We start from the raw sequence: 19,366 nt of genomic DNA on the forward strand, positions 1-19,366 counted from the left end.
TCAAAGAAAGCATAGCCTATAAAGAACCTTTACGAGCGGGTTGTTCTCAACATTGAAATCAATGACACGTGTATTGTTTAAAATGTGTCAATGTGAAGAAGCAAACAGGATGACTGCCCTCTAATCTCTAATGCCCTTAAAGTAGACCAACAGATGACAAACGATGGGCGACCATGCAGAGTGCCAACAAATTTAGGAGTGCTTATGTGTGTGACATAAGCAGACAAGCCTGGCAGTGTGTGAAGAAATGCTGAAGCTTAATGATCACAGAGCAGTCACACGAGGCCATTTCATCAATTAATGGATTAATGCCTTCAAGCTTAAATCAGAAACAACAAGGTTAGTCCTAGGCGTCATTAAGATAGTCTGTAATCTTATAAATACCTTGATGCGACAAACACTTAATTCAAGGGCTTAATCCACTGTAATTACTCTTTGCTAACACATGAACACATTGCAACACAAGAAAAAGATAAAGACATTCAACCCCCCCAGAAAAAAATAGATATTTCTCCCTGTTGAAAAAGTTAAATACTGAAGGACTGTGCTCTCTGATATAGTATTTTCCTGTGCTCCTGATCAACCTACGACCAGTGAGTGCAGCTGTCGAATTTTTAACCCCCTCACTGCTATTCGGGTCTCTAAAGGCTTTGATCAGCTTTGTGTTCTGGTGGTCCGAATTTTATCCTGCCAAATATCAAATCAACATCGTCCTAAATAAATTCCTATCAGTCAGGCCCTAGTTTAATATCTGATGTGAATGGACAGAGAGAGCTTTGTTTTCTTTTCCGCCTCTTTTTTTATCTTGATACCTTTTCCACGTTGCCAAAATCGAGCAAGAACTTACAGTTGGCCTAAAGGGTCCAAATTCTTCTTGTGTTTCACAGACTCGTTCAAATCCGTATCCTACCGCATCTCCTCCGGCGACCCACAGGGTCTGTTCACCGTGGATGCCAAGTCGGGCCTGATCAGCACAGTGAAACCTCTGGACCATGAGACTCTACCGTACACCATGCTCTTCCTCCAGGCCTACACTCAATCTTCCTCGGTCTACGGCGGAACCCGGGTCAACATCACCGTGGCCGACGTTAACGACGGGGCACCTGTATTCCCCCGATTCCGAGACGTCGTCTTCTTATCAGAAAACACCACACCGGGCACCATGCTGTACATCGCCCACGCCCACGACGATGATAGTGGCGTCAATGGGCAGGTGACCTATCACTTGAGAGGTCACTATGCCGGGGTCTTTGTGGTGGACCCAAACCTCGGAACGGTGACACTCAACCAAACCCTGAGGGCAGACTCTTGGGAAAGGTATGACTTTACCAAAAGAACCGTTCAGGTTACAAAATGGTTCTTTGTAATTTATTTTCCTGAAATTCCGAAATAAGGCACCAAAGCCTGGGCTAAAAGGAAAGTAGTAATAGATGTCAAAGAAATCCTGCATGTTGAAGGGTGCTCCTTTGAACCTTTCATCACATAAACCTATCTGAGTATATGTTGATTATCAGTAGCATAAATACAGTCATACTGAAATTTATATATATATATATATATATATATATATATATATATATATATATATATATACATATATATATATATATATATATATATATATATATATAAAATCTTTCTGCGTGGAGTTTATGTTGCCCCTGTGTCTGATTGTGAGTGGAATGGCTCTTTTACTTGGTGTGCGCTGCAATTAGTTGGCAGCCAGTGCAGGGTGTACCCTGCCTACTGCTAGAAGACAGCGAGGATAGGCTGCAGCATGCCCAGAAACCCTATGAGTGTGAGCGGCTCGAATATAATTAATAATTAATAGATGGATGTATATATAAAAATATATATATTTATATATATATATTAAATTTTTTTTCAGTATGACTGTACATCAAAATGATGTATTTTAAAATTTTAAGTGTGGTTGCCCTCTTTGTTGGAAACGCCCCCTGAGCATTATTAGAACATTTCTTTTCTCATTTTTTTTCAGTCCAATTCTATTGGAGATCACGGCCGCAGACGGCGGGGATCCCCCGTGCAGCTCCACCCTTACACTCACCGTGACCGTGGACCGGGCAGTTCCTGGTGACGGCCTGGTTTTTGAGACACTGATCTACCAGGTGGAGATCGGCGAGGGCTACCAAAGGGACTCCAGGGTGATCCAGGTGAGAGCCCACCACCTCCATGGGGCCTCCTCCAACACCACAACCCTGGTTTACTCCCTGGAGGAAGAAGCCGGCTTCCCTGAGTTTCCCTTTCGGGTCCATCCCCGAAGCGGTTGGTTGTACCTCTCTGACAATCTGGACTATGAGCGGGAATCGGCGTATCGCTTCAGAGCTGTTGCTACATTTGGCGAGGCCAAAGCTACAGCAGCAGTGGTGGTTCTCGTACTGGACATCAATGACAACTCGCCGGTTTTTGGTAGGGCCACGTATTACTGGGTCTTGCCAGAGGGGCCGTCGCCTCAGGGTCTGGTAGGACAAGTCATCGCCACTGACCAGGACTCTGGCAAAAATGCTCAGCTGTCGTACATCCTGCTCTCGGATGGGAAGTTCTTTCGCATCAATGCTGAAACAGGTGAAGCTCCAACCTACTAACCTCCAAACTACAAATGACTTACCTTTCTCCCAACACGACCTACTGACAACGTACTTAATACATATACACTTATTGGTACATACCCAACTTCCTACTAATTAGGGGTTCAACAATTAATTTTTTTTAATATTTGACACTGAAATGTTGCTAATAAAGTCGCTTTGACTAATCGATAAAGTAATTCTTAAAGTTTCTGTCATTTTTGGTTTGGTCTTTCGTCCCTGTGATCTTGTGAAACGTCATCAGTCGCAGCCCAAGTACTCTTCCAATTGAAAAAACTTGTAAAACAAGGGCACACTAAATACCTGGATGTTGTTCTTGTCTGCTATCTTAAATCAAGGTTTATCGATTGGATGCTAATATCCAAACTAATATCACAAGATGAATTTTGAAATACAAGTACACAGCTGTTTCAATTTACAGAGACTAGCATTCTTAGGAAGACTGTACTTGGAGCGTTAACGAGACTATTCTCTCTGTACTTGATATTGACAAACACGGTTAATTATTTTTCATTTGTCAACACCACATGCTGGCTCACTCACTTCCCATCCGTGCTCTGTTTCACAGCCCCCAAAAATGCTGTTTTATGTGTTTTTGTGATGCACTTTCAACTTCCTGTCACGTGCTTCCAACTTCATGCCGTACGCAGGCGAGATAGTCAACTGGGTGGAGTTGGATAGGGAGCAGCACAGCCAGCACACACTGGAGGTAATGGTTGCCGACCAGGGCAGCCCTCGCCGCAACGCCACAGCCAGTGTCCACATCCTGGTTAGTGACATCAACGACAACGCGCCGCAGTTCAGGCACCTACCGGCTAACAAGGAGCGCAATGTCCAGGTGAGTGCTATTTGTTTATCCAAATGGACGGACAGACAGGTAACTGTCGAAGCAAACCTGTTTTCTAGGTTTGGTTATGTGACGTTCGCCAGTTGAGCCATTAAGCACTGTGATGTCGTTTTCAGTCGCCAGCATGTGTCAATACAAGGCAAAATGGCAGCCTGAGATGGATAAAATTAGATGGTGGTTTTCAGCTGAATTCATGTTCCACAAATGCTATTATAATCAGAATAGTGTGTTCAGCCTTGCCGCATAGAGCATTTTATGGTAAGGCCAGTTTTTGACTTGACTTCTTCTTTGACATCTGTGCATTATTTATGTCAGATATCATCCAGAATATCAACAGGATCCTTAGTGACAAACGTGTTTGCCAAAGACTTGGATGCGGGTCAAAATGCAATGGTCACTTTGTCGTTGCTGACTGGTAAGTACTTTCTATTTAATTGGCATAAGTCATCGCTATTAAAGGCAGACAAATGCCATTTTTCTAACCCTCTTCTGCGTGTCTATCAGTCGGCGCAGAAGGTCACCGTTTGAGTCATTTCGATATTGACGCTAAGAGTGGAGATATCAGGACAACGTCCCTGTTCAAGCACAGCGCAGAAGCGACTTACATCCTTCAAGTGACAGCCAGGGACGGCGGATCACCACCACTCCAGGACACTGCACTCATTCATGTGCAGGTACACTTGTGACTTGACGAGACTTACTAAAATTTTCTGCACGTCAACCCATTGCACAAATTTGCCACCAGAGGGTAGCATATGACATTAGTTTCACTTTGGTGCAGGTAGTGTGGGTTCAGGTCAAGTGGGAATTGAGTGAGAGTTAATGTTTCTCAGCCACTTTATGTGCTCTGCCACTGACCGGCAAGTAGTCCAGAGTGTAGTCCACCTTTCAGACTCCAGCTCCATGTGAATCTGTACAGCACAAGTTGTATTGAAAAAGGATGGATGGTAGAGTATGTCGAATAGGGGTTATCAACCTTTTTAAAAGTGAGCTACTCTAGGGCACCGGTTAGCTGTGTTACATACACAATGAGTAATGAAATTGTAGCTGTGGAAATTAGTTTCGTAAATAGCTTCCCTCATACTAAACTGGTGTCCAGTTTAAACTAACTGATTAAATGTGCGTTGTGGTCCCGAATTTTGTGCCACATTAGGATACTCAGTAACTAATAATAGCACAAAAAAATTAAGAGTAACTTGTGACATTACTGCATTACCATTGCTTTTGTAACATGTTACTCCCATCACTGCTAATGACCTAGCTACATACTCTGGACCTTAATGTATGCCTACCTACAAACTACAACCTACTTAGCTACCTGGCAGATATAGTCCCTCCCTACCTAATTACTTAGTATACCTCCCTTCTGCTGACCTATTTACAACCTTTAAAGCCTGCATACTTAATCCCCACCTACCCAACGATCTACCTACGACAATTGGCAAATTAATTAAAAAAAAAACTATTTGACATAGTTACCAATTGTTTCTGACCAAAAGTAATTGAATTAGTATATGGATACAACTTTCATCAATGTAATTAGTTTCAGTAAAAGGAATCACAACTTTCTGTTTGACATTTCAATTTGCATATCTCCTTTATAACCTGCTTTTTAATTAAATCTATGGAGTATTTGTTCTAAGAATGTATATATGCTTAAAACATCACATTTTTTTCCTTTGTGCATTTGCTTATAGAGGTCACCATTTGCAGGTCTTTTCATTTTCACAAGAATGTGATGGGTATTTGCCAATTCCTACTTGCTTTGTTTATAAAGAAAACCATGCGCTTAGTAAATATTCATCATCAAGCAACATGTTCAATTTCATGACATGTACAAAAGCGACATGACGTTGTGAGCTGATCTGGATTGTTTTTGGGGCTCGCTTTCACATTAAGAAGTTGATGCCCAATACTCAGGGGTGCACATAATATTTTTCATGGGTTACTCACATGAGTAACAGGAGATAGTGTGGGGCACTCACGTCTTTTTTTTTTTCTTCCTCCTCGATGTCCTTGACGTTATAAAACTTACTACACAAAAGAGATCCCATTTTCTTTGCACAATTTCTTCAGTGTTTTTTTGCACCACCTTTCTGTAAATAAAACTGCATCAGCTTTAAATGTGACACAGTAAGGCACACCGTGATGAGCTGACTTGGCACAGTTCTCCAGTGTGTGCGGTGCACAAAATGTGCACCAGGGAGCCTCCAACTGCAGCGAGTTGCTTAAGTTTCGGCCCAATGCCGTTGTACGCTCCAACGTTAACGGCAGCACCGTCTGTGCACACAGCGACCAGTTTAGCGGCCCAGTTATTCAAGCCTGCGTCCTCGAAAAGTCTCACTAGTCCGTCAGTTATGGCTTGTGCGGTTCGATCAGCACCCAGTTCAATTAGTCCAACGAAGTGTGAGGTAAGTTCGCCGTCACTGGACACCGACACGACGTAAACGATCTCCTGCTCAGTTTTTGTAATGTCCTCCGATCCATCAAAAAGCAGACCCAGGTCTTTGAGCCTTTATAAAACACACCTCTTTTATCAGCTAGATGTGGATGTGAGCGGCAAATATTGCACCACATTTCAGTACGCTCATCATTAGCTTCAAGCCACGGCACATCTTGGAGCCATTTTTTTGAAAAATGCTCTCTTGTTCGGCTCAGGCTCGCTTGGCTGTTTGTTTTTTGGTGGTGAAACACCCAAAAATTTGCTTAAAGTCTATTGTTTTTTTTTGGCATTTTTCACCTCGTTCGTTGTGCTTCAGATGAAATAGTGGATTGATGGCAGTGTGTACAGGTACGCAAAGGCGCGTCGTGACGCACTTGACGTTACGCATCCGTGATTTCTGTTGCGCATGCGTACCTGCGTACCAGTTATGTGCACCCCTGCCAATACCTTTGCTTCTACTGATGGCTACTGCATGTTTTCCATCTCTGTTACCTCCATTTTGTCTGTGACAACCGTGTGGTGTGTTTGCAAGCAGCTCACTACTGTTCGATCTATTCCAGTCTGCAGCTGATAATGATGAAATCCAACAGGATGCCCCTTATGTTGATGCATTTTTAAGTTTGATTCTTCTACCAACTACCTTTCTACTATATACCAACCAACCAATAAATCTAAAAGTAATACATCTTTTCCAGGTGTATGGGTCAGAGGACCAGTCCAGACAAGCCTCTCCAACAGTCCTAAGACATCTGTGGGTCAGAGAAGACGACCCTGCGGGCACTGTGATTGGTTCTGTTAGCATTGTGTCTCCCGGAAAGAAAGTGGTCTACTCCATCACCGATGGTGATGAGGACTCTCACTTTGGCATCAATTCCCAGTCGGGCGACATCTACATCTACCAGCCTCTTGACTACGAGACGACTGCCCAGTACTCACTCACTGTGCTCACAGAGGACGATGCCGGCGGGAACGTAACAATGCGGGTATTTGTGACAGTGGAGGACGTGAACGACCACCCTCCATGGTTCCCCGACAAAATGGTAGCGTTCGCCTTGAAGGAGGATGCCCCCCTTGGATCCTTGGCATTTGCCTTTTGCGCCAGAGACGAGGATGGGACATACCCTAATAGCGCCCTGCGGTACTCCCTCGCCTCACCCCCGGGATTCCCCTTCCACATGGACTCTCGGACTGGTAGATTGACGGTGGCGGCGCCCCTAGACCGGGAGACGAGCCTGGCCTACACCTTCACTGTAACCGCCAGCGACCAAGCCGAGCGGCGGGCCGAGCGCAGGCACACGTCGCTGACGGCGAGGATCTTTCTGCTGGACGTTAACGATAATCATCCCACGTTTAAGTCGGCAGATGTAGTCCAGGTGGCAGAAGATGCAGCGGAAGGGAGTCTGCTCCACCATTTTGTGGCAGTGGATGCGGACGAGAAGGAAAACGGGACGGTTTCTTACGTCATACTGGCCGGAAACCAGAGAGGGTTGTTCACTCTGGAGGAGAAAACAGGTAGCTACTGACCGACTACTGCTCTATGAATTGACTAGAACTAAATTGAGTTGAGTTAAGTTGAGTTGAATTAGACTGACTTTAGTGCTTTTATCGCACAGGCCTCTTGCAGCTCTCAGCACCGTTGGACTTTGAGATGGCGCGTTTCCACCGGCTGAGCGTGGGCGCGTTAGATGCCGGCCTGCCTCCGCTCTCATCCAGCCAGACACTGACAATAGAGGTGGTCGACGTCAACGACCATGCGCCTGTCTTCGGTCGCGATGTGTACGTCGCCAGTGTGGTGGAGAACAGGGAGCCCGGAGAGACGGTGGTCCAAGTCTCCGCCACTGACGAGGATTCTGGTATTTACAATCACTGTAACACCATAATTCCTTGCCAGTAATTCATGATGACCAGAGGTGGGCATTTTAAACAAAATTTTGCGGGTACATTATTCTTTATCAGTCAGTGGCCTGGATTCCCATTTGTCCTTTGTCACTTTGTCATTTTTTTAAGCCGAACCAACCTGTAATTGTTTATTGGTCAGTCAGTGGTAACTCATATAGTATTATTACTATCATTATTATCATTATTCTTCTTATTATTATTTTTATTATAGTCAGTCAGAAGTATGTTGGGCCATCAGTCTATTTCTGTCAGTCTGATGAAATACTCACCTTGCACCTTGCTCGATGAAAATTAACAAAACAACTTGTCCATGTCACACACGGGCATATAGGAACTAAGCATAGATCGGCACGTTACCCTTTTTTGCTGGTCTATCCTCCGTCCTCGACCTGGTCACCCAGCTGTCATCTTAAGTGCGCAACACTCCAATCCAACATCAGAAAGTCAGTACACGCCATCTGTTTGGTGTAGCGCGCAATGTCGTAACGTCCGAGCTGTAGTTGGGGCGTCTCTTTCTCTCTTACTGTCGCCTACTCGCTCACTCACTTGGTCAGTTAAAGGGTCAGTACACGCTACAGCATACCACGATTTCATTCTGCTCCAGAATTCTATACTGTACTTTACCTGGTCCTGGGCAATTAAAGGGATGGACGAAAACTCACTTCCGCCCTTGCTTAGACCAACATTTTTTCGGTACTTCTCGTCCATCATCTTCCCTCCCAAAAATGGACTGTCCCTGGGACGAAATGTCCATCACTGCAAAAGAGCAGAGTGGCCACAGCTAATTCACAATAAAAAAAATAAATCACAAAACATTCACCCATGTGCACACATGTCATAATCAATGCAACGCTCCTGACAACTGATATTCATGAAAATCTCAACCATCACCTAGTACCATTGAAATCAGTAGACGTACAGTATAGTTGACCTAGTATAAATAACCTGTTGAGTAAAAAAGTCCTGCCCTCATCGAGTCGCCGTGTCATACAATTACTGCAATGCAATCTTTCCTTGCCAGCAGTTCATGAAAACAGTTCCGTTTGCACAATAGAAATAAACAGAAGGAATTGAAATAATCTCAGCCGTCTAACCCCTAATCACAGGTGTTTATTTTAACACGGGGAGGCCTTTCCCTATACCATTTATTTGGCCCGCTGCTGCCGACAGTGCCGCTCTGTTCAAATGCTGTTGCTGCTTGAACGACGGATTTGGTTGCCTTTTTTTTTCGACTGGGTGGTGGGAGGAGAACTGAAAAGGGGCTTCTAGCAAACATGCTAAGGGGCGAGTAGAGTCCAAAAACAGCAAGCGGGGGGCTTGAGGGAGCTTGCGGGGGTTGTGAGTGCGTGTGTTTGTGCGTGTGCATGTGTGTGTGTGTGTGTGTGTTGTTTGGGGTTAGATTGTGAAAGGTCTCCTCTGGTGATGATGTCGATAATCTGAGCCATCTGTGCCACTAAAGTCTGCGGTTGTTTTCCACTATTAATGACCTTAAATTTTGGGCTTACATTTGACTTTATTTTGATATAGAAAGCCTGAATTCAAAATTCAAAAGCAAGTAAAAGTTTAGTGTTTTTCATTTTTAATTGTTTTTAATAAAAAAAGGCATTCGTATTGAATAAAAATACTTTTTTGGACACAACTATTGCAAAAATTTGACTTTTTATATTTTGAACATGATTTCTTTAATAGGAATATTTAGAAAGAAGAGTAGTTATAAATTGGTTAAAGCCATTTCTTGAATCAAAATGAGAATTCACCTCGTCTGTATGTAAGCTGGCAGTTGACATTTTCTTTTTTACGTGATGTATGATTGACACTTGGCGAATGCATTCCAAGAGGAGAACGCGGTGGTGTGGTACAGTCTGTTACCGGGACCTGGCTACGAGCTCTTCAGCATCAACCCGTACACCGGCCTAATCACCACTTCGGCCTTTCTGGACCGAGAGCAGCAGCCACACTTCACCCTACGAGGTAGGACCACCCATCTCCGCTCCACCTTCACATTAATTTTACCCATGCAACAGCAAACTGTGTTTTCAGCTGTGTTATCAGTCAGCATAGTGGACCATTAGACCTGATCATGAAATGTCATAACAGGAAAGACCAAATGACGTGACGAGATGCCAGCGACATGGTGGGCTCTTTACCAGAGCGAAATACTCAAAAATGTGGAACAAAAGTGGTGGCAAAGATGAAATATGACAAACAGTACACGATGTTTAGCTGCTAATAATTAAAATTCACAACAGGCAGCTCTTTTCATTCGGGCGGCACAATAATAGTTATTGGGGAGACTTGTTGCTTTGTTATTCAAGGTTCTAAGGCTGAAAGATGTAAAGTGGTACCAGAATCATATTGGGCTTTTTCCACAACAAAATAATTACCGTATTTTCGCAGTCATAAGGCGCACTTAAAAGTCCCAAATCTTCCCCTAAACTAACACAGCGCCTTGTAAGGCGACTGCGCTCATTATATGGACAAAGTATCACTCGCGACCATCAACCCTTTTACTCATTGGGCTGTACGGAGTGCATGTTAGCACACCCTGCTGGACAAAGTGTGAGTCATCTATGCTTCAAAGTGACCATGACTATACATTATGTGACTATGGTGTTTGGGTGATGGTGTGGGAGAAAGCTGGACAAAAGGGCAGCTGTCCACAATGTTGTAGTCTGTCTTATCATTTATGTTATTGCAAGCAAGAAACGTCCCAGGTTTAGACAACAGACAAAAAGCCCAAAGCATAACAGCACATCTCTCTAAACAGCCATGCAAATGTCTCTAAACAGCCATGTGATTGGCTGAGTCTGAGTGGCTCCCAGAAGGCATTGCTCTAATGGCTCCCAAGAAGCCATTGCTATATCATTTTGTGTTATTTTTATTTCTTTTTGGAATGTTGATGGCATGAGAGATACATGTTTTGTGTTAATCTTATTTCTTTGTTTCATTGTTTGCTTGTATGCTGAGTTTTTTTTTTTTTTTTTTTGAAACCGTGACTCTAAGGAGTGTGGTGACCAGTGAAGTCCCTCCCCTGACGTAGTCTTGTAGACTATTGCCATGATACCCATTATTGGTTAGAGTCATTGTTAATGATAACGATTGTCAATGGTATCATGGCAACTGTCTTTGAAATGTGGAGATTGCTTATGGTGTTGAGGCAAAGTGAATTGCCATGGGCTGAGTCAGCGCGAGCAGCCGAGCTATTGCTATGCTAAAAGCAGCTGAAGGAGGCGCGCCCAGTGTGTGCTTAAAAGACAGAAATAGCACCCTCAACAGGTGTTGCGCCCTTTGAGGCAGCGCATCCTATGACTGCGAAAATACGGTAATTATAAGGAGAGAAGGTGAAGGCAAAGTTGAATTCTGAGGTTTTGCCATTATTAAAGCAAAAAGTCTCAACTAACAATGTGGGGTATCGCCCAATACTTGTGTCCACATTAGATGAAATAATGAAAAGGCCGAGAGACAAAAAAGTGCACCAGAATCATGCGGGATGTTTTGATACAGAAAAATAATCAAATAAAAAGTGATGGCAATGAAAAAATGTCTCAGAAAGTAAAGGTGGTTCAATTTGCGTAATCCTATGTCGACTCCTGCCCTCAGTCCAGGCCCGTGACAGCGGCACACGCCCACTTTGTGGCATCGCCACGGTGTTGTGTTCTGTGCTGGACGACAACGACAACCCGCCAAGCTTCTCGCAGTCGTCTTTCCAGATCAGCCTTCCAGAAAACCTGCCGCCCTCCGTCGTGCACACCGTGCGGGCATCCGACCTGGATGTCGGCGAGAACGGCACCATTCGCTTCTCCATTCTAGGTGTGTATAACGCAATTGTTGTAGACATCACAACAAACAGATTCTGTGGCACTGTATGAAAGTTTCCATGACAAGGATTGGAAATTTAACTCCTGACACTCAGTACTAAGTATGTTTTTTTTAATTGAAAGGTTGTGTAGAAGTCACGTTCTTTTTTTTTATATAAACTTTTTTTCAATAGTCATACTACATCTTAAGGCAAATACTCTCCGCTATCAAATGATGAATTATTTTCATTTAAAAAGTGATATAAAAGTTATGCTCTTTGATGAGTTGTATTTTTCCAACTTTTCACGATTTTTTTTAATGTTTATATGTTTTCAATAAAGTTACATTTAATATTTGGAAATTTATTTTCTCAATAAGTTTTTTCCCCCACAATATTGTATAAAAAATGTCATTTTTGATGTTAAGTTGTGTTTCATCAAAGATTTTTTGATTGATCATATTAATTCATTTTAAATATTCATACGTCATCTCTTATGTATTTTTTCAATAAAAAATTTTTTTTGATCAATTGATTAAAAAGTTGTATTTTTATAGATTATTTTGATCAATACATGGATATTTTCCAATTTAAAAAGAATCATAGCTATTGAAAAAAAAACACTTTTAGATGAAGTTGTGTTTTTCTGCAAGAAAGTATTATTTCGTGCAATTAACCAGTGTTATCATTTTCAGGCGAGGACCATGGTGTCTTTGCTATCGACAGCCACTCAGGGGCCATAAAGTCTCTTCAGATTCTGGACCGCGAGGACCATCAGAACTACACACTGACCATCCAAGCCAGTGACGGTGGCCCCGTCCCACTCAGCTCCACCACACAGTTACAACTTCTCCTCTTAGACCAAAATGACAACGCCCCAGCCTTCACCATGGACAGCTACCACGCTTCAGTCAGTGAGGGTCTTCCATCCGGTGTGGCGGTCCTGAGCGTCACTGCCCTGGACCCTGACCACGGGTCCAATGGTGACGTGACGTACTCACTGACGGACGATGGCGGCCAGGGTGCGTTCTCCATCAACGCCTCCACCGGTGCCATCCGGACTACCAAGACCCTGGACCGGGACACCAGAGCCCAGTTCTCCCTCAAAGTCCTAGTGACAGACGGCGGAAACCAAGGCCCCTTGAGCTCGGTAGTGTCCGTAACTATCCTGGTGGACGACGTCAATGACAACGCTCCCGTGTGTAAGAGCAATCCCATCAATGCAATTGTCTCTGCCGAGACACTTCCGAACCAAGTGGTCGCCGCGGTGGCGGCGACAGATGCTGACCTGGGCCACAACGGGACCATTCATTTTTTCCTTCCCAATGACGGGGAGAACCTATTCGACATCAACGGAGATACGGGAGAAATCTCGATGAGGCGGCGGGTTAGGGCAGGGTTCTCTGGCAGGAAGTTGCAGGTGGCGGTATCAGATCGTGGAAATCCTGCTCTGACATCAAGCTGCCTGGTGTTTGTCTACCTCAAAGGACAAATCGAAGACATGCAATTCACGCACAAGGTCTACAATGCCACCGTCGCGGAAAACAGCAAGGCGGGTAAGTGGTACTGTTATTTTCTGGGTTTTTCGTTTTTGCATTTGGGTGAACATATATTAGTCCAGTTTCAGAAACATGGAGTTTTTTTTTTTTACTAGACATGTCTATCATGAAAAGACCCATAAAAAGGTCTCAAGAAGTAATGCCTGACAAGTAGTTGCCATTCCAGCACAGGATTGCACTTCAGAATTTTTAAAAGAATTCATTTCTCAAAGTCTGCTCCACTTAGCAACATGAAATTAGGTTGTGACATCTATCATGAATAGACCCACAAAAATGTCTCAAGCCATGTCTATAAAGACACATGCAGTCTGCCATTTTGGGATGAAGCAGCAATTTTGCATTGTTGGTGGCGTCCAGAATTTATTTAAGTCAGCTTTCCCTCAAAGCCTGTTTCATGCACCTCATTAAATTTGGTCGACATATCTATCATGAATAGACCCATAAAAAAATCAAGAAGCCATGCCTGACAAGACACAGGAAGTTTGCCCATTTTGGTGCAGTATTCCCCTCCAGATTAAAAAAAAAAAAAAACATTTCAGCTCCCAAAGCCAATTTCATGTGCTATAACTCCATGAAATATTGTTGATATGTCTCTCATAATAAAGAAGCAATGCCTGAAAGGAGATGAAGGGATAAAAAGAAAGCCCCCAAAGCCAGTTTCACTTAGCAACATCAAAATTTGGTACGGATGTATATCGTAAGTAGACCCACAAAAAAGACTCAATAAGCCAAAACAGAAACACGTAGGAAATCTGCCATTTTGTTTAGACGAAACATCTTTGGGTTAGACCTACCAACTTCAGAGGTGCGGGGGCCCCTTTTTCGCATTATTACCACATACATTTTTATTTCCAGGCACGTGGATTGTGGCGGTTCATGCCGGTGAACAATCTGATGGCCAACTGGAAAGGCTCTCATATGCCATATTCCCCGAGGACGACGATGGCGTGTTTTCCATTGATCCCCACACAGGTAACGACATACAGCAGTATAGCGGCAACTGTGCCCTTCCTCATACTACCGCTGATATGCTAATTTCACATGCTCTTTCAATCAGCCATTTTATTTTCCATGACGTCATCCGCAAATACATCTTTGCCAGAATAAATTCTGTGCCATCTTTCTTTGCCAAACTCAAATTATCCACTTCATCTATAAATTGTTTCCAGGCCTCACAATTGGAGATCGTGTTCCAGCCTCCCACAACATCTCCTTGAAATGAGAGAAAATGAGATACTCATGTTGTTTTTGTTGGTTGTATTACTTCCCAGAGGTGGGGGGACTCGTGTCACATGAATTGACCTTAGAGTGAGACTTACAGTATGTTGTCAATTTCAGGACTTGCTTGACAGAAACATTTGAAAGACTCCACTAACTTTCTAAGTGGTATTGATGACACTCGCATTTTCAAGCTTGTGTGACATCTGATTTGTTTCTCAAATGGTGTGCAGAGTAAAATTGAGAAAAATGGGATGGTAGCAAGCATAGTGTGTGATTCGAAACCCACAAACACGGATAATATTTTTTAACTATACAGTTTAGCTGGCTGAAAGCTGGTCAACCACAATTTGGTAGTTGGAGTTGACCCACAAGATTGCAAGTGATCATTTTGGCTTAGTCGTGCCTTCCAGAACTTCAGTTCTCCACAAAGCCACTTTAATCTGCATGTTCTGACATTTTGGCGTAAAGCGGGTCATTTTGTCTCTGTGGTGGCCTACGGAATTTAAAACAAATAATTATACATATTTATTCATTTTAGATAGATGCACTGCATATGACTTGCGCATACGTTTGAGACATACTTCCATCTTTATTGCTTCCCTGAAACTGTATATTTAACAATGTAAACAATGTATCAGGTGAAATTCGAGTTCGGAAGGACAGTGCATTGGACTTTGAGATGAGCCCCCGACTGGAGCTGGTTGTCCTGGCAGAGAAAGGGGGGCAGACAGCCCACTGCAAGGTGGACGTCACTCTGCGGGATGCCAACGACAATGCCCCCGTCTTTGGACGTGATGCCTATCGGACCGCAGTGTGGGAGGGCCAAGTCCCCAACACCTTCGTCATGCAGGTAGGCTTCATTACACACACACACACACACACGCGCGCACCCATCCCCACACGCACACACATATATATATATATATATATATATATATATATATATATATATATATATATATATATATATATATATATATATATATATATATATATATATACACATTTTGTAGTATTCATATATACAATATACACACACCAAGGACATTGACAAGGATAAGTGGTAAATTAAATGGATGGTTTCCTGTCCCAAATGGTCTGAAGTCAATCTGTCCCAACCTTTGTAGAACCCCTTCAAGACAGTGTTTAGCATTCACGCTAACAAGTGCGTGTCCAATTTTTCATGTTCCCTGCAGGTTTTTGCCTCTGATGCCGACAGCGGGTCAAACGGTCAAATTGTGTTTTCTATCATATCTGGGAACCATAATGACGCTTTCATCTTGGACTCTGTCCGTGGAATCCTCACCACAAACACATTGCTGGACCGCGAGATCACGTCTTCGTACAAGTACGCTAACACAACTCAGAAGAGCAAGCTATTGGTCCAAGACCAGGGTGTGAATCATGTGTGAGGACCTTTGATGGTCCTCAGGTGCGAATGTGTGCTTTAAAGATTGTCTATAATACACCTGACTCTTAGGTAGCGACCCGTTCTATGCATGTTCTATGCTTCTTTCACCAAAGGTCAGATAGGATGGATGATGGAAGGATGCATGGATGACTTTTGGTCTCGTTTCAGGCTGGTGGTGCAGGCTTCAGACAAAGGAAACCCTCCACTTAGCAGTACAGCCATCATATGGCTCCAAGTGGTGGACATCAATGACAACAGTCCCGCCATCCCCCCCATGGAACCTGTGCTTATATATGAGAGTAAGACCACCTCCAACAGAGGAGACCTTCAAAAACTGAAGACCCACATGCTGTTGACTGTATTCCACAGATCTGCAGGCGGGGTACGTAGTGACGCAGGTGACAGCAAATGACGTGGACCTTGGCCCTGCCATCACCTTCAGCTTTGTGGGAGACGCCGCCGTGGAAGGCGCCTTTGCTGTGGACCGGTACACCGGCGTGGTCACATTGACTCGAGCTTTGGATTTTGAGGAAGAGGCAGAGCTCACGCTGACCATCTGGGCATCGGACTCTCTCCACCGGACCTCTGGCGAGTTGAAAGTCCAGGTGCTGGACGTCAATGACAACAGCCCTATCTTCAACCAGGTCTCATACCAGGTTTGTTTGAAAAAGGCAAGGTGTGATTACTATTTAATCAAAATTATGTTATTATTTGTGTCACTGTGCCAGAGCGGAGGTCACTCACTTGATGTGATAAGAGTCACCGTGTTTTATTAAAGTGGACCACACACAAATCTACCATACTGTATTTTGGGACCTCTGTTTAATGCAATGATTCTCAAATAGTGGGGCGCAACCAATGGGAGGGCGCGGTGCGATGCTGAGGGGGGCGCGTGTGACCCTGGGGTACATGCTTTTTTTCCGCCGTAGTATGGCTAAATGATCGTTTTGGGACCGAAATTGCGATCTCAGGCAACGCAATTTTGAGATCGTCAAAGCTGCCGTTTGGGCCCAGAGTTTACGCAGTAGGTCATGCAGTACTGATTTTAAAAAAAAAAAGCGTCACCCTGCCGCTCGTTGTCCTGGAAATAATTTCTTTTGGCGCTAGTTGAATGCCAGCCGCCAAGCTATCTTGCGTCGCAGCAGTATGAGCTTTATTTCTACTATATGTAAGTCCGTGCACAGCAGCAGCAACAAGCTCCGTAATGACAAATAAACAACCCCACTAACAAGTAGCGTTCTAAACGAGGAGGCGAACGAGGAGGCGCTAAGCGTGCTAATTGTTAAAATGAATTACAAAGTAATAATTGCTTCGATGTACGCTCGACTTTTAATAGAAGTCAGACTCGAACCGCGTTTGGGCGGAGAGCCAGCAGCTATGAACAGAAATATATTGTATTCCAACCATTACGTATCAAAACATAAAATAAGACGACGGCTACATTAGCAATTTAGCAGACGCTCTCAGACCGGAACACAGAAACGGATGACGTCATCACGACGAAGAGGTCCGATGTCAAACGTATGTTAAATAATTTATTAACTCATCAATACTTGCACCACAGAGTACTGAGTTTCAAGATCCTCACAATAATAGTTCTCAAAATTACATTTCTTACCAATTTAGCTTTGCTAAGGGACATTTTGTTATCATAATCTAAAATCAATATACAAAGGAAATGTACATTAGTACAAAATGTAAAAAAAAATGGTGGGGGGTGACAATTGTTTTCTTCTTGGTAGGGGGGGGCGTGACGGAAAATAATTGAGAAGCACTGGCTTAATGTAAGATTTTTGGGGTTTTTATTTGCGGTTCTTCGGTTTTTAGAGTGGACAAAAATTTGTTTTATATTTGAGGGGACACTACATCGAAAGGAGCAAAGGCCACAATATCGAGTACATCCTCTAAGTACTTCAATGGATGACATGAATTGAGGCATGCTTTTAGGTGCGCAACAAGAGAAAATCTAGGGAATTGTGGCATTATTTCAGGTATGATGTTTATCAGTTCAAACCGAAGATGCATGACTCTTGAGGAATGGAGTTGAACGTATAAACAGAACAGAAATGAATATAGTCAAAAGAAAGAGAAAAAAAATCATCCAAGTGGATTAGGCACACATTTCAGCAATTATTTAGGGAGCACAGCCAGAGTTCAAGTAGACAAGACCCAACTCTATAATTGTTCTGGGCACAGCGTCTGCAAGCACAACCACAATTTAAAGAAACATGGCATGATTTTAGCTCTGGCATTCATGTGGATGAGGCACAATTATTTGGGGTGTCTGTAAGTGTGTGTCATGTGTCTGCTAATTCCTTTTTTGTTCAAAGTGTGTGTCATGTGTCTGCCAATTACTTTTTTTGTTCAAGGTGGAGCTGTCCGAGCTGGCTCTGGCGGACACATTTGTCTTGAACGTGTCCGCCACCGACAAGGACTCAGGACGGAATGGCAAGATCAACTACAGGCTGCTCTCGTCTCTTTTACAGGGCTTTTACATCCAAGCGCACACTGGTAAGAACGTTAATGAGCCTTGCTCAAAGAACTTTCTGCCCTTTGCCAGAAACACTATGCCAGTTGTGAAAAAGAACCAAAAGTTACAACAATGAACCCCCTATGCGAGTGCAGCAATGAGCCCCAATGCCAGTGACCACAATTGACTGCTAATTCTTTGTTCTGAGAAGGCATCCAACTTTCTTCTTTGTGTATTGGAAATGTTTTCAAAACACGCTGCAATGTGTGCCACACCAGTGGGGTCATTGGCCCTTGATAGCGAATAACCACCTAAAGTAGCTTTTTGTGTTTGGTAGGGAGTACTTTAGTCCGAGTAATTTTTCTATATGCAACTCTTTTTTTCGTTTATAAAGGTAATTCATGGGCTCAAAAATATAAACATGAAATATGAGAAGAATTGCGCAGCTTCCTCTTAAGGGGTGCAAAAAGTGAAACTAATAGCGCCATCCGATACACAACTTCCCTTGGCAAAATGGCCTCCTTATGTTTGCGAAACAATGAATAGCTCAGTGAAAATTAATCAAGCCAACATGTAGAAAATTCAGCAGAGCAGGGGACTGAAGCCGGATAATAAATCGGTCGGTGGGGTAATACGTTACTGCCACTCGACTGTGTTGTAATGGTGTACACATGGTTTTGATTTAAATAAGGGAGGCACTCGGGCAATGCGAACAAGAGAAAGGATCTGTTAACAGTTTATGTGTTATGGCATCATCTTAGCAGTCCTAACACGTCATATAAATAGACATTTTAGTAGCAAGTGATCATGTTTCACATTGAGGCATTCCCCTTTTCCTTTGGAGGGTACTATTTGTTTGACAGTGTTCCAAGTATGCCAAGTAGATACCACATGGAGGACGTAAACCACTGCTGGTAGAGCACAGTCGTATTATTGTAGCTTTTGTGGCAATGCGGCTAATATTACCTTAACATGTTGTTCTGACTGGACACTGCCATGTTAAGCCCCTTTTACACTGCACTTGCTCATCAGGCCAGCGTGCCCATATTGGGGAGTGATTGCGTAGCAGCCTACCAGGAAGTAAATATAGAGATTTTTTTCAAGAGGACAA

General features: G+C 43.4%; 1 protein-coding gene across 1 annotated transcript in view; it reads left to right on the forward strand.

The window, feature by feature from the left end:
* dchs2 (dachsous cadherin-related 2) overlaps positions 1-19,366 on the forward strand; it is a 29,285-nt gene that overhangs the window by 6,907 nt on the left and 3,012 nt on the right. The window contains exons 6-21 of the mRNA XM_088303466.1: positions 888-1,317; positions 2,000-2,586; positions 3,260-3,447; positions 3,772-3,871; positions 3,961-4,130; positions 6,595-7,411; positions 7,513-7,752; positions 9,635-9,769; positions 11,399-11,608; positions 12,290-13,150; positions 14,009-14,125; positions 15,013-15,224; positions 15,571-15,722; positions 15,954-16,084; positions 16,155-16,441; positions 18,155-18,296. Of these exons, the coding sequence (XP_088159592.1) occupies positions 888-1,317; positions 2,000-2,586; positions 3,260-3,447; positions 3,772-3,871; positions 3,961-4,130; positions 6,595-7,411; positions 7,513-7,752; positions 9,635-9,769; positions 11,399-11,608; positions 12,290-13,150; positions 14,009-14,125; positions 15,013-15,224; positions 15,571-15,722; positions 15,954-16,084; positions 16,155-16,441; positions 18,155-18,296 (4,779 nt within the window). The remainder of the gene's footprint in view (positions 1-887; positions 1,318-1,999; positions 2,587-3,259; positions 3,448-3,771; positions 3,872-3,960; positions 4,131-6,594; positions 7,412-7,512; positions 7,753-9,634; positions 9,770-11,398; positions 11,609-12,289; positions 13,151-14,008; positions 14,126-15,012; positions 15,225-15,570; positions 15,723-15,953; positions 16,085-16,154; positions 16,442-18,154; positions 18,297-19,366) is intronic.

Source organism: Idiotropiscis lumnitzeri, chromosome 8 (genome assembly GCF_059441095.1).
Source record: "Idiotropiscis lumnitzeri isolate Australia: NSW breed Sydney's pygmy pipehorse chromosome 8, RoL_Ilum_1.0, whole genome shotgun sequence".
Classification (NCBI taxonomy): domain Eukaryota; kingdom Metazoa; phylum Chordata; class Actinopteri; order Syngnathiformes; family Syngnathidae; genus Idiotropiscis; species Idiotropiscis lumnitzeri.